This window comes from Lycorma delicatula, chromosome 7, assembly GCF_047948215.1.
Source record: "Lycorma delicatula isolate Av1 chromosome 7, ASM4794821v1, whole genome shotgun sequence".
NCBI lineage: Eukaryota > Metazoa > Arthropoda > Insecta > Hemiptera > Fulgoridae > Lycorma > Lycorma delicatula.
In genome coordinates this window covers 81,389,919-81,403,995 of record NC_134461.1, presented here as the reverse complement: position 1 = coordinate 81,403,995, position 14,077 = coordinate 81,389,919, and the positions used below count along the sequence as shown (strand labels likewise).

The 14,077-nt window shown below is 26.8% G+C and overlaps 1 protein-coding gene across 3 annotated transcripts in view; it reads right to left on the bottom strand.

Annotated features, from left to right (window-relative positions):
• Positions 1 to 1,236: 1,236 nt before the first annotated feature.
• LOC142327762 (prostaglandin D2 receptor) overlaps positions 1,237 to 14,077 on the bottom strand; it is a 170,112-nt gene continuing 157,271 nt past the window's right edge. For all 3 annotated transcript variants that reach the window (XM_075371072.1, XM_075371070.1, XM_075371073.1), the window contains exons 4-5: positions 10,998 to 11,215; positions 1,237 to 1,671 (exon numbers count right to left, since the gene is read on the bottom strand). In XM_075371072.1, the coding sequence (XP_075227187.1) occupies positions 1,459 to 1,671; positions 10,998 to 11,215 (431 nt within the window). In that variant the 3' untranslated portion in view covers positions 1,237 to 1,458. The remainder of the gene's footprint in view (positions 1,672 to 10,997; positions 11,216 to 14,077) is intronic.

Below are 14,077 nucleotides of genomic sequence, written 5' to 3'. Positions count from 1 at the left end.
AATCGATAACAATTTACATTTACTTGGATTTGCTGCAACATTTTGATATGCCTCATCTAAATGACTTGCAACGCAGAGTGGTTTTCCAGCAGGATGGCGTGCCAACATGGGGATTACTAGTTTGAGATTTTCTAAATGAATCATTTCATGACAGATGGATTGGGCACTATGGTCCCACTCTCTGGCCACCACCAGATATAACTTCCTTGGACTTTTTATGTTAAGGACAGTCTATGCAACATCCATACCTGATCTGGACACATTGAGACTGAGAATAACTGAATCTGTTTTAGTGTTATCGAAGAAATGACGAACACATGGCATGAAATTGATTATCTGTTGGAGATTCTATGAGCAACAAAAGATGCAGATGTTGAAGTTTGTTGACATTGTAAAAATAACTTGATTTTGTTTAGCCACAAACTGCATGCTGTAACTAATAGTTTTTTGTAATTGTGGAAAGACTTTATGGACAACCTGCACAGTTTTCTCTATGGCACCAAGTTGATTATTGCCAGGTTATTTCTGTTTATTTTTATTGGTGGTAAGATGTTGCCAAGGGGTGGTTCATCCAGTGTAAGCAGATGCAAAGACTTTCTTAACTTCTGGTACTGGTTAGTTTGCATATTATGTATAAGCAGGTGAAGATTAGCTTGTGAGTTATTGTACTTTGTTCCTGTGTGCATATTAATAATTGCTACGTAAAATATTCTGGTCATATTTGAAGGGAATTATTGAAGATACGTAAGTAATTAGTAGAGAAATGATGAAAGTATAAAAATTCGTAACAGTGGATTATAATTAATGATTATTTACTTTTGTAATCATAACTGCTCACCTTCACTGGTTGGAATCCCTGTTTCTCTCAATCCCATTTGTTTTATTTGCTTACCAAGCAATGCACCAAGAATAATAATAGATTGTGAAAGAGCACATTATGCTAATCCAAGAGGTCCCCACTTCTTGCGTAATCATTTCATTTGTAACCATTTTTGTCGAATTTCATTACTTTATGGCATGTTTTGGAACACATCAGTGATTTTTATTAAAAAAAAAAAAAACTAAAGTGTTATAAAAAATAAAATGAGATTAGTAAATATAAATTTTCTTTAATTATTATTATTATTATAAATGATGAATCTTTAATTAATAGATTAGATATTAAATAAAACGTAAAGATTTTTTTCTTAAATTTTTGTTTTTTAAACAATTTTCTTTTTTTAATGTCACATATAATTAGAGTACAATAATTTTTTTTGAGTAATACTTTCTGTATATATATATATATATACAGAATATATATATATATTACATTTACATATTATTTAAATATAAATTAATTACATACACCAGCAATAATTATTTTATATTACATTATCTTAGTGTAATTACATTAAAAAAAACTTATATTTATGTTCAGTCTTTTTAATAGTACATTAAATTTTATTAATGAGATGACTAGTGATTACACAATTCTTGATTTGTTTTAAGAGAATTTTCTCTGCTTTTAGTTTTCTTTCCAAAACATATAGATCGGAAAAATGGCCATCTTTGAAGTACGTAAATATACGGGTCCAATGTAAAATGTAATGCCATTAATATGTCAGCTGTTGTAAAAAACATTCGGCTTATACTTGATTTTGGATTCACCTGAGCCATTGGAATCGAGATCTGTAATTATAAAAAAAAATTAGAAGTTATGTATATATTTTGACAGTTCATTCTACCTAACTTAGTCTGTTGTTTTATTTATCTTTAATTTAATGTTATACATATTAAATCCAGTTGATATTCTGAAGGCCCAGAATCCAAAACCTATTTTTATTAAATGTTTATGTGTTTTTGCTAATAGATTTTGCCTATTCGTAGGTGTAAAATTATGGATTGATTTTGAGTACTGTGCATTATCTAGAAAATGTCTAAATTATGACAGGTTTCATTATCCTAATGAAAAATCTCTATTCTTGATCAACAGTAATTACATTTACAAAAATTGATTATTGAAAACACTTTATTATTAATTTTTTCCATTAACCCTATACAGTGAATAGTGTTTATATCATCATTAACTTCTTACAGCAGTGTTCTGTGAGGTTTCATAACAAAGCTTGAAGTCTGATTAAAAACATGTTAACTAAAGACTATAAACATCTCTCTTTTTTCCACCGTAAGGTATTACTTCGGAGGATATGTAAGTGAAGTGTAGTCTTGTACAATCTTAGGTCGACCATTCCTGAGATGGTATGGTTAATTGAAACCCAACCACCAAAGAAACACCGGTATCCACAATCTAGTATTCAAATCCATATAAAAATAACTGCCTTTACTAGGATTTGAGCCTTAGAACTCGACTTTGAAATCAGCTGATTTGAGATGACGAGTTAACCACTTAGATCAGTTCAGTGGGCTACTATAAACATATTGAAAAAAAAGATTTTTTTGTAACTGGATTACATATTAAAAGGATCAATTTTAAAACCAAATGAAATGTTAGCAGGTCAACTAAAATTACCATTCGCAAATATTACCTTTATTTTGTTTATAAGAGCCCCTTACAATGATTACATGAAATACTATGCTGCTCAGACAAATAGTTGATTAGGTAGATTATTAAATACTAGTTGTGAGGAACATGTCCTTAACATTTCAAAAAAGCACAGTTTTGAAAATTTTAGTAAGCATTTAATCATTTTGTTCTATTTCAAAATTTATAACTAAATGTAATTCTTTACACATGTGCTTATTAATTCTGTGAACTAAACTTAAATAATTTTTTGTTATTAATATTTGTACAGTACTTCATTTTGTTTGTGGGTATTTCTAAAATAAAATTTTGGCCAGAAGATTGAGGAAATAACAAAACAATAATATAATAATTAGTATGGTTGCTTAAAGCACATATCTCTGTTATAATTTATATTATACAAGCTGTGATTTTTTAATTTTTTTCTGAGCATGATGTTTCAACATCTTTTGATTATAAGTTGAAAGTAGTTTGAGGAACTAAAATGCATTTAGTGAGGTACTGTTTTCTGTTTAATTAAAAGTATTGTTACTACATTTAAATGCCAGGCAGTTGCAGTAGTACTTAAAAATATACATCTGTTAACAATTACTTTCTGGTACTTTCTTTCTAAAATGTTGTAATTAATTACAGAAATATTGAATCTCAATAAAATTTTAATAACTTTTATCTAAAGCATTTAGTAATTTTTTCAGTATTTATCAACTTTAGATAGCATCATTTTGCTCCATAGTGATTTTGTGGAGCAATAATATGTTTTTTTTTTGCATTTATTATTCTAATGTAAATGTGTATTTTAACCAGCAATCTGTACATATAAGAATTAATGTCCACTTATAATAAATTAATATCAGTCTGTTTATCTCTACATATCTCCTCAGAATCATGTCACCCATGAATGGATTCATATCGCCTATATTCGATTTTGATGAAACTAGCCAAACAATGTTACTGTAAACTTGGAAACTGAAAATTTTAAAAAGAAAATTGATGGCAATGCATTCCCTTTTGAAGAATGAAGAATTAACTGGATGAAGTCAACATAGCTAGTTACATCTGAGTGTATTACTTTTGTTTTAATATCAGTTTATTTAAATTTTTAAAGATATTTATAAATGTACTTATTTCAGTATTTCTATCATTGATTTTGTAATATTAATATGTAAAAGGTGTAATTGGGGTTCTTTCTCCAGAGCAGAAAATATGGCTTTACTTTTCGACACTTGTGCCTCCTTGTGGTAACCCTGGATAGGTCTGAAAGAATTTCAGACTGAATGAAGCGGAGACTTCTACAACTATAACTAGTTGTAAAAACAGAAGTGAGTAATCTGATCCTACATTTATATAAATAGGATGGAAAAAAATCCGAAGGAATAACTTCTCCAGGTGGTAACCAGCATCAGGAATCCACTGCTACTAAAAAAAGTAGTACGAGGCAAGTCTCGGAGAACCCCAACCATCATGAATGAAGGAATTGGAGACTTCTGGAAACCCTTCATTAAAAATCAAGCCTAAGTGAAGGAACTATAAACATCATCTCATTACTGAAAACTGGAGATCTAATTAATATTTTGAGCACCCAAAAAATTTTAATAGCAGCTCAAGAAACAAGGTATTTAAATACGACAATTAAACGATACTATACTATTTGTCCAATGTTGACTGAATTATCAACAAACTTTGAATCTGCACATATTAAATTGTTAAGGTTAAAAGTAAGATCATGTATGGGGCAAATCCCCAAGAAGGAATATTTACTTGATAGAAAATAATCTCTCATTACTCACAATTTCATTCTGTAGGAAAATATTATTTTCTTAAAAATACACAAGTATTCATTATTTGTTGACTGTCCAATAAGCATTTCCTTCTCCAACTACCTTATTTAAAACACCTAAAACTTTTAGTGTTCCCAACAAGATATTTTTAATGACAATAAACAATTTTCCTAATGAATGTAGATTAATATCAGTAAGCACAATTTTTTTTATAATACAGAAAAAATCTTAGATTTAAATGTTTTAGTTGACAAACAGATGTCTTTTATACACATGTTATAGATTTATAATAATTCTAAATTAGATCTAATTAAAAGAAATTGTGCAGTCCTTTCAGATTGGGGATTTTTGGCCACTATTTAGTGTTTTTGTAGGGTCATTTGTGTGAATTTGTAATTTTTTTCATAAATTTGGAGAATATTTGGGAAAGATGTTTTTAAATCGTTTAAAATAATAAATTGCAATGAGTATATTTATAACTGGATTAGCATAATTAACAAATTATATATTATAAAATTAAAAAAAAGATAATAACTTAGGTAATCCTTTGTTTCAAAATTGTAAACCTCCATATAATCCAGTGGCCATTTGCCTATATAGCTGAAGTATGACACCACCCACTATCAAGAAAAATAATCTCTGATGTCAAAATTTTTTTTAAAGATTTTTTACCTTTGCAAAATACCTAAGTAAAAATCATCCCCTTTCAATTTTCTAGGACCGGAATTTAGGACATGCTAATGAGTGAAAGAATGGTTTATAAGGGATTACATCAGTATAATAACTATTCCCTCATGGTAGAATTATAAGTGAAATAGTTCAATCATTTTTTTACCTTCTGAGGGTTAAACTTAAGTATCACTTATTTGTTACCTAGGATCTAAGTAAGAGAAACCCTGTTGAAAAAGCTTAATTCCTAGAGCAATATTTGGATGGTAATGTGAGGAATGAGCAAGCTTTTTCCATTTTTGTTCAAATATAGAATATATATTTATAAATATATCTTAAACTCATTCAATTAAAACTGGCTTTACCTTTTATCTATAAAAATTATTAAACAATAAAATTAATAGTCATTTTTAATAAAGTGCTTCCCTTAGGATACCAAAGATCAATAAATATTGGGCAGTTTCTACCTTATATTTATTGATATTGAACTATAAAAAAATTAGTTTTATTAACTAGTATTTATTTTTTTAAATAGACAATAGTTTTTTATTTTTCTTCATATTGTATGACAAAATTTCATATACATTCATTAAAAATCATTAAATAAATCTTCTAAACTTAACAAAATATAATTAAAATTAATATTCAAACAGCAACAGAAAGATGTTAACCGATCTTTAAATTTTTAGTATTTGTAATATGTACATCTTATTTTTACAAAGGGGCAGTAACATAAAAATGTGATTCATTGTTTGAGTTTCAGCAAATAATTCTTCAGACTAATATTTCTTGCATTAAAGTTAGGAATAAATAATGTGTAAGGTGGTTTTGTGTAATTCAGTCTTTCTTTTAATTTGCTTGTGTAAATTTTAACAGCAGATTTATTTTAGTCCTTAGCCTTGTCTGTAGAAACAGAGCCCATAGTTTGAATTAAGGGTGGGATCACATCAAAAACTGGAAGCCCATTCTTTAGTACATTTCAGATCAACCTGGGATTTATTATGAGTGAAGTTTTATATCAAGTTATAAACTAGACAGGAGTGCATTTTTCAAGTTATCATAGTTAGGAGTAAGATGAGTATTGATTCCATGGTATATTAAGAAAATAAATGGTAATTAATTCTCATGCATATTTCCTTTTTTCCCTGGTCTGCTCTCACTATTATACTAAGTATTTTGATTATTTTATAATTTTATGTATTTATTAATGTTATCTCTTTATTTTTATACTTGCAGAATATGACTGATTTTTTAATTTTTCTGGTTCATTGGTCTAATTGTACTATAATTTATTAATAAACAAAAATATTTTTTTTTTAGAAAATTACTTTACAAAGTATGTAAATTAATTTGTAGTCACAATAAATGTATTAAATAAATTGAATAGTTCTTTTTTATTATAAAAACTCCCAATTTTATTTGCAAGACTATACTGCTACATAACAGAATAAAACTCAATTATTACATGGTTGGTGTGTTCTAATTTTCAACAGATAGGACTCAGTCGACTTACGATGTTTTAACTGATAATAAACAACCAAAGAACATTGGTAACAGAGAAGTAATCAAACCACTTAAAATTATACATTTAACTAAATTTGAATTCATTGTCAGGATCATAGAACATCTGAAATAACAGTTGATCATGACAATACAACTATACATCCAAGTGGTGGGACGCACACAAGAGTTAACAAAAAAAAAACAGTTATTGTTAAATCATGTGATATACCACTTATGAGAAATATGCGTAAACTAGGTTTATTGACACAGTTGTAATTTCTTGTCTCAATTAATATGAATTATTTATGTAAAGAAGTTGACTACAATCTCTCTTGTAACTGTTGGAACAGAACAAATTGATCAAATGATGTTTATGTTTGTTGAAATATTGATTTCATTTTTAATACTGCAATTCCATTATAATAAAACAATTTTTAACTCATACTGTTTCTAAATAAATGGAAATATTTTTCCATAAGTTGTACAGACTATGATCCTGTATCACCCTTAGCCTTGCAGCCTCCTTAAAAATATCTTATGAAGTAATATATATATATATATATATTGTATTTTTTATAATCAAAAACCAACTTGAACAACCCAAGTACAGACTTACAAAGTAAATCAAATGACGCTTACCTTATCTTTATTCCAAAAGCACTTTTGCGGGATCCCGCATCATCAATTGTATATAAAAAATATATTTATACAAAATTGCATATCAAACATAACTTTCTTTTTTTTTTAAATTAAAGTTAAAAGATTAAAATATATATAAAACATATGGAATCAATTTAATGTAACTATATATATATATATATATATATATATATATATATATAAATATGACATCATAATTAAAATTTAAAAAAATTAAATTTTAAATAAAATAAATAGAAAATTTATACTATGTAACCTGGCCAGCCAGTGTTACATTGCTGAGTGGATTTGAATTAAATTATTTATATACATTATGATTATATCTATTTTTATCTAAAAACATATTGTCATCTATTGCCACTTTTATAAGAGTGTCATCTTCATATTCTGTCTGAAAGTTGATCAAGTTGGAAATTCTTTTGTATTTATAAATATAAAATCTTTCCAAAATATCCAAATTTTTACTATTATTATTTAAATTCAATTTCTTGATTTCCACTATTTCCAAATTTGTTTGAATATCAAATACTGTATGTTATTAATAAGATGGTCAGCAACATTAGATAAACCCAATTTACCATTTTATCATTTCTATTGTGTTCTAAAAATCTAGTTTTAAAAGACTTATTTGTTTTATCTATATATATATATATATATATATGGTCACAATCATTACACTTTATTTTATAAATTCCGCATGAATTATATGTCAGTGTGATTGATATTTTTTAAATATTTTATTGTAAGGTTGTTTGTCTTGCATGCCGACTTAAATTTACTTTTGTCATAAATATTAGTTATATTTTCAACAATATTATTAGTCTATAAATATTTTACGTTGTCAATTTTTTGTGTATCTTTTATAGGTATAAGAGTTAAAGTTAGTTATAAATTGATTATTTTTTTAATTTTGTTACTAACATCTAGAAAATTTATTTCTCTATTTTTGTAAATTTCAAACTATTATAATATGAATTAATTTTATTCAAAATTATTAAATGTTAATTGTGAATAAATGGGATTATAAACTACAAAAACGTCAACACACCTAGTCCATAATAATATATCATATGTATGAATAATGCCATAAATAATTTTATCTTCAAAACCCTGTAAATAAATGTCGGATATGATAGCTGATAATGAAAAACCCACTGTTAAAGTTTTTTTCCTGAATGTAATATTTTTCTTAAATTTAAAGTAATTTTGTTGGCAAACATTTCTAACAATAGTAATAATATTATCAATAAACAACGGGTCTTCATTATTGTTTATTAATTTGTTTTTAATTATTTGAACTGATGTATCTATGGCTATACTAGGGTACATATTACTAGTATCACAACTTACTATACTAGTTTTTCTCCAATTGTTAAATATTTTAATTTATTTACAAATTCAAATCTGTTTTTTATATTGTATTTATATTCAAATTCATTTTTATCCTAAGTATTTTATCTATTGTTTTTTATATAATATACAATGGAGCAGTTGTGAAATCAATTAAAGTTGCATAAGTATATCAGGTTTATGTATTTTTGGGAGTCTCATTAATTTTGGTGCACTTGGTTCAAACAGGTACAATCTAGAATGATATTTTAAGTTATTTTTATAATTAAAAAAATTACAGTATTTTTTTTATTAAACTTTAGTTATTTTTAGAAATTTATTAGTGGAGCCATTTATTTCTTTGAAATTATTTTCTAATACATACTTTTTCATCAGATTATTATATTCTTCAATATAAATAATGACAGGTGTCTTGGTTTTATCAGATTTTAAGATAATGCAATTATTCTTATTTATTTTTTAAGTGGTAAATTACTTTTCTATTAATATTTTTGGAAATTGATTTGCAAATCATATTTTACTTTTAATTTTATGTGTTTTATTGCTAATGATGTTACCTAATTTTTCTCTCATCTGGATTTACTTTATTAATACTTATTTCAGAATCAATTACTATATTTTTAATAACATTATTCTTATCACCATCATTCAAATTAAATTTAAATGTATTAATAGATAAACTTTTCCTTATCATCAGGTCAAAATTAGTAAAATTAATCAAATCAAGACAATTACTGTTAAGTAATTTTGAATCTACATGTTCATTTTTGAAATGTAAATCAGTATATCATTTGTTACAATGTCTTCCTGTAATTTATAATCATCCAAACCCCTGTAATTACAATTATTATTACTGTTATTATTTCTAGTTTTTATCAAGTTATTCATTTAACATATTTGGATTCATTAAGTTTATTTTTAAGAATTTCAATGTTAGTCTTGATACATAATCGAACGCTACAACTCCCAAGACTTGTACTAACTGGACATGTGTATTATATAACTTTATATTTGTTAAATGTCTTTTATAATATGCATGTTTTGATTTCCTGCTTTATTCTACTCTGCTGTTAGGATGCAATTTGCTAGGCTACTTATTAAACCCATCGGGTTGGTCTAGTGGTTAACGCGTCTTCCCAAATCAGCTGATTTGGAAAGTCGAGTTACAGCGTTCAAGTCCTAGTAAAGAGAGTTATTTTTACATGGATTTGAATACTAGATCATTGATACCGGTGTTCTTTGGTGGTTGGGTTTCAATTAACCACACATCTCAGGAATGGTCGAACTGAGAATGTATACAAGACTACACTTCATTTACACTCATACATATCATCCTCTGAAGAATTATCCAAATGGTAGTTACCGGAGGCTAAACAGGAAAAAGAGAGAGAGGCTACTTATTAACATTAGTTTTATTTGTCTGAAATATGAGACAAATAAATACTTTCATTGAATAGGCTTGCCTTGTTATTTAAATATACAGTTGTGAATGATTTTGAATTCTCTGTGTGCAACTAATATCTCTATTTCTTACAAAAACTTCATCGCTTTGTTATCTTCATTCAGTATTTTATATATACAATATTCCTCATCTGTCATTTGACTTCTATGACAGTATGTTCTTTGTAAGCTTTGTGAAGGTTTGATTTTTTTGCAGTTATTTTTATACGTGCATCTTGAAGTTTATAGACATTCTAGTGAGTAGTGTATTTTGAAATCATAATCATATATAATCAAATTTTATATAATAATGAAAGATACTTATTTAAAAAAGTAGTTACATTACTGGACTTTTTACTTATTACATTATTTTTGGCCATGGCTATCACAGTCATATTGAAACTTATAAGTATGTTTCATTTGCCAAAAGGATCCTATATTTTAAAAATATAAAAATTCTTAGAAATATAATTTATATTGCACTAAAAAAAAGAGCTATGGTAAATGGGTACTGAAAGAATTTTAGTACTAACACAAATTAAAAAAAATCATCTATAAAAAAAAACAATCCCAAATCTAGGTGATCATTTCTATTACCAAAAAATTATCATCATATGTTAAGAAAATAGTGGCAAAAAACAAACTGTAATAAACAAAAAATGAAAATGAAAATAAAAATACTTATGAAATGCTACAAGAAAGAGTGTTTCTACCTCTGTTTATAAAATAAAAATAACTGTTGCTTAAAACTATAGTTTCATTTTAAACAATCTCAGTTGAAGTTTTAAGTTAACAGAAGAAAAAATGGTCACTCAATATTTTAGAGAACTTCATCACTGCTTTAGATTTTAATTTATTATTTTTTTAAAAAAGTTTTGAGCTTTTTCTGTTTTTGAAGTTGTTTATACTGCAGTTCTAATAGTTTTATAAAATATTAAAATATTTCAGAGTAAAATATTTTTTTCTTTCTCAGTGTAACAATTCTTTCTTCAGTAAATACAATGACAAAATATCTCTTGTTTTATCTTCTAAATATAACTTGTACTACCCAATATGAATTTTATCTTTCTCACCATCTGTGGCATCCAACATAGAACAAAGATTATGCACAGAATTGCCATTAATCGTGCAAATGCTATTTCTTCTCTTGTACAAGCATCATAAGATAATGACTGATTACGACTTATGCGTCTTGTTAAAACTGCATGTTTCTTATTACAACGATTTGTTCGGCAGAGTGCTCGCATTACAGCTAGATTACAACAGACAATACATAAACAGAGAAATAAACCTGAAAAAAAAAAAAATTTTAGTAAATAATCTTTATAATTATTATATTTTGTGTACTTTAAAAGAGTAATATTACAATATTGTTCTTCTACTTTGACCGCTGATGATCAGAATGAGTAATTAATTTACACTTTTAAGAGCAATATCAAATTCATCAGATACATATTTAGTTGGAAATTTGCTCTACTTTTCTAAAGTTACTCTACTGTACTATAACATCATAGTGAAGCATTAAGAAATGAAGTATAGCATAATCATCATTCAGTGGTAAGATCTAAAAAATCTTTTTAAATATTTTTTACAATAACATTTGAAGAAAAATACATTAACTTTTCATGAATGTCACATTGTGAGAAAAATGTGTTATACATTATATTTGTTTGTCATAACACTCATTCCGACCAGAAGCAAACAAATCAGTATTATTTTATTTTACCAGACAAACTTGATATGGATAAAACTTTATAATTACATGTTACTGGTTTTGCATATCTTCTATTTGCACACATAATCAGAAAAAGTGATCATTAAGCGCTTCTCAGGGGTCAGTTTTGAATATGTTGTAGTTCTTTATAAGAAAACGGTATACTTGCTTTATATCTGGATCCTAGGGAGAACAGTAAACTACTCTAATTAGAAGCAACCCTACAATGAGTTGATCTTCTCTCATCTTTCTTTATTCCTTCTTTATTTTATTGAATAACATTAGAACTGAGTCTATCTTCTGTAGCATCATGCTAGCATTTTCTCTGAGCTGGCAAGGTAGCTGCTTTTTTATTCTGTGTTATGCTTCAATGAGGGTTGACCCCCTTTATTGTGCCTGTGAAACTGTCCAAGGACTGTTAGATTAGAAAAAACTTTATGTAAGCAATTCTCTTAAGCTTAAGTGTATATTGGATATTTTTAGAAAATGTTTTCTTAAATTTAGTCCACACTTCTAAAAAAATATATTTTTTTTGTTTTTTGACCTAACTCTTAATTTTTATTATTAAGAGTTGGGGAAGTCATGCAATACTTGCCAGCTTTTTTTGTTAAGAAATAGTATTTTTTAAGTTATACAACTCAATATAATAAAAGTTTAGAATAGCTGTTACTTTATAAAAAGTTTGTATATAATTTAATCACATCTTTCTGGAAGATTCTTTAGTACAGTAAAAAATAAATCTCTAAGAATCTGTTTTAATCTTTACTCCTTAGGTGAGATTAATAATTTGGATAATAATATTATTGGAATAAAAAACAGAATAAATGAACCTTACTCTATTTGTATTAACATTTCAGACTGAAATTATCCTTGTTACTTGTATACTGGCTGAGTGAATTCTAGTAACAGAAAATTTCTTCTCAAGCTAAACTAATGATGGTAGATAATATTTTATAGTATAATTTTAAATTTTAATTTACAGTATGTGTAATACTACAGACATAGTCATACCATACAAATCCATAAATATAGTGTGATGTTATGTTGAATGTACGAGTATATTCAAGGCCATAAACCACCAACAATCAAGTAAACTTTTATGAACATTTTATGATTTCCAAGCATACGTGGAATGGATATCAGTGACAACACTTAGAGACTCCTTTTGATCTCAGTTGTTCTCTATAGCAAGCATTTAGTTCTCAGAATTCAATTAAAATAATTATTGTGTTTGTGTATAGTAGTATTATAAGTCACAGTGTAAATTCAAATGATGACATACATAATTACTGTATGATTTTTATTAAATTAGAACATCAATTTTTATTATATGCATAATGTAACTCTCAACAATATAAAGAGTTGTTCCCAATATTTTTCTAATTAAATAACTTCTAGTTAATGTTTTATGACTACATTCATTCTTGTATAACACTGATCTCTACAAATTGGAAAATCTTTTCAGAAGAGAAACACTAGAAAGTGATTTTATTTTTTTTTGTGCACTGAATTGAAAATAACTATCAGCTTTTCTCCATCACCTATCATATATTTGTTATATACCCTTAAGAAATTGCTAAATACTATGACACTTTGAGTAATCAAGTTTATAGGTATAATAACTTTTGTCATGTGTTATTTATATTTTCAAAACTTATATTTTATTTCCTTTACTAAACAAAAAAAACATTGTAGAATATAAACTATAACAGATAACACATACCTAAAATTTCTGATAACTGAAGCTGATGGACTAATAAATTACTTTTTCCTTCTGTATAAAGTAGGGTCCACACTTAGTAGAAACCAACAGTTTCATTGATTCGTCCGATCTATCTTGGTAAGCTGCTCCAACTTGCAATGTATCCCAGTGGAAGCATTGTCCCTGCTGATCACTCAAGCAACCAAATTTGGTGCGAAAAAGTCAAATGGGAAGGCAAAAAATTAATTTTTAATGATATCTGGCTGGCTAAATTTTTACAATTCAACAAAAGATTCTGTACTAAACGATCACTATTTTGTGGTGTATTATTTCCAAGAAAACTGTAGACTACATCATTAAGTGATTTCCATACCGCTATCTCTACATTATTCAACTTTATACCAACATTTTCATTATTGAGTAACTTCTAATTTGAGGTCTAATAAATATCCCTCTTTTATTTGGCTTCACTTAACTAAGGAAATACCTGTGTCTAAAATATTTAAATCCTTCTTCTTTATTCAATGCTTGATCAAAATTCTTCATCAAACTCATTTTATATGTTAAAGTGGCAAAGTGATATGCTGAGGACTGACTAAAGGAACATACATATATTTTTTTGTACACGAGTAAAAGTGACTCTTTTGGCCACTCTTCATTCACATAATGTTCACTTGTTGCATGACTGTCCTATAAACAAAAGAAACAGCAGTATTTTGTAAAACCACCAGGCAGAC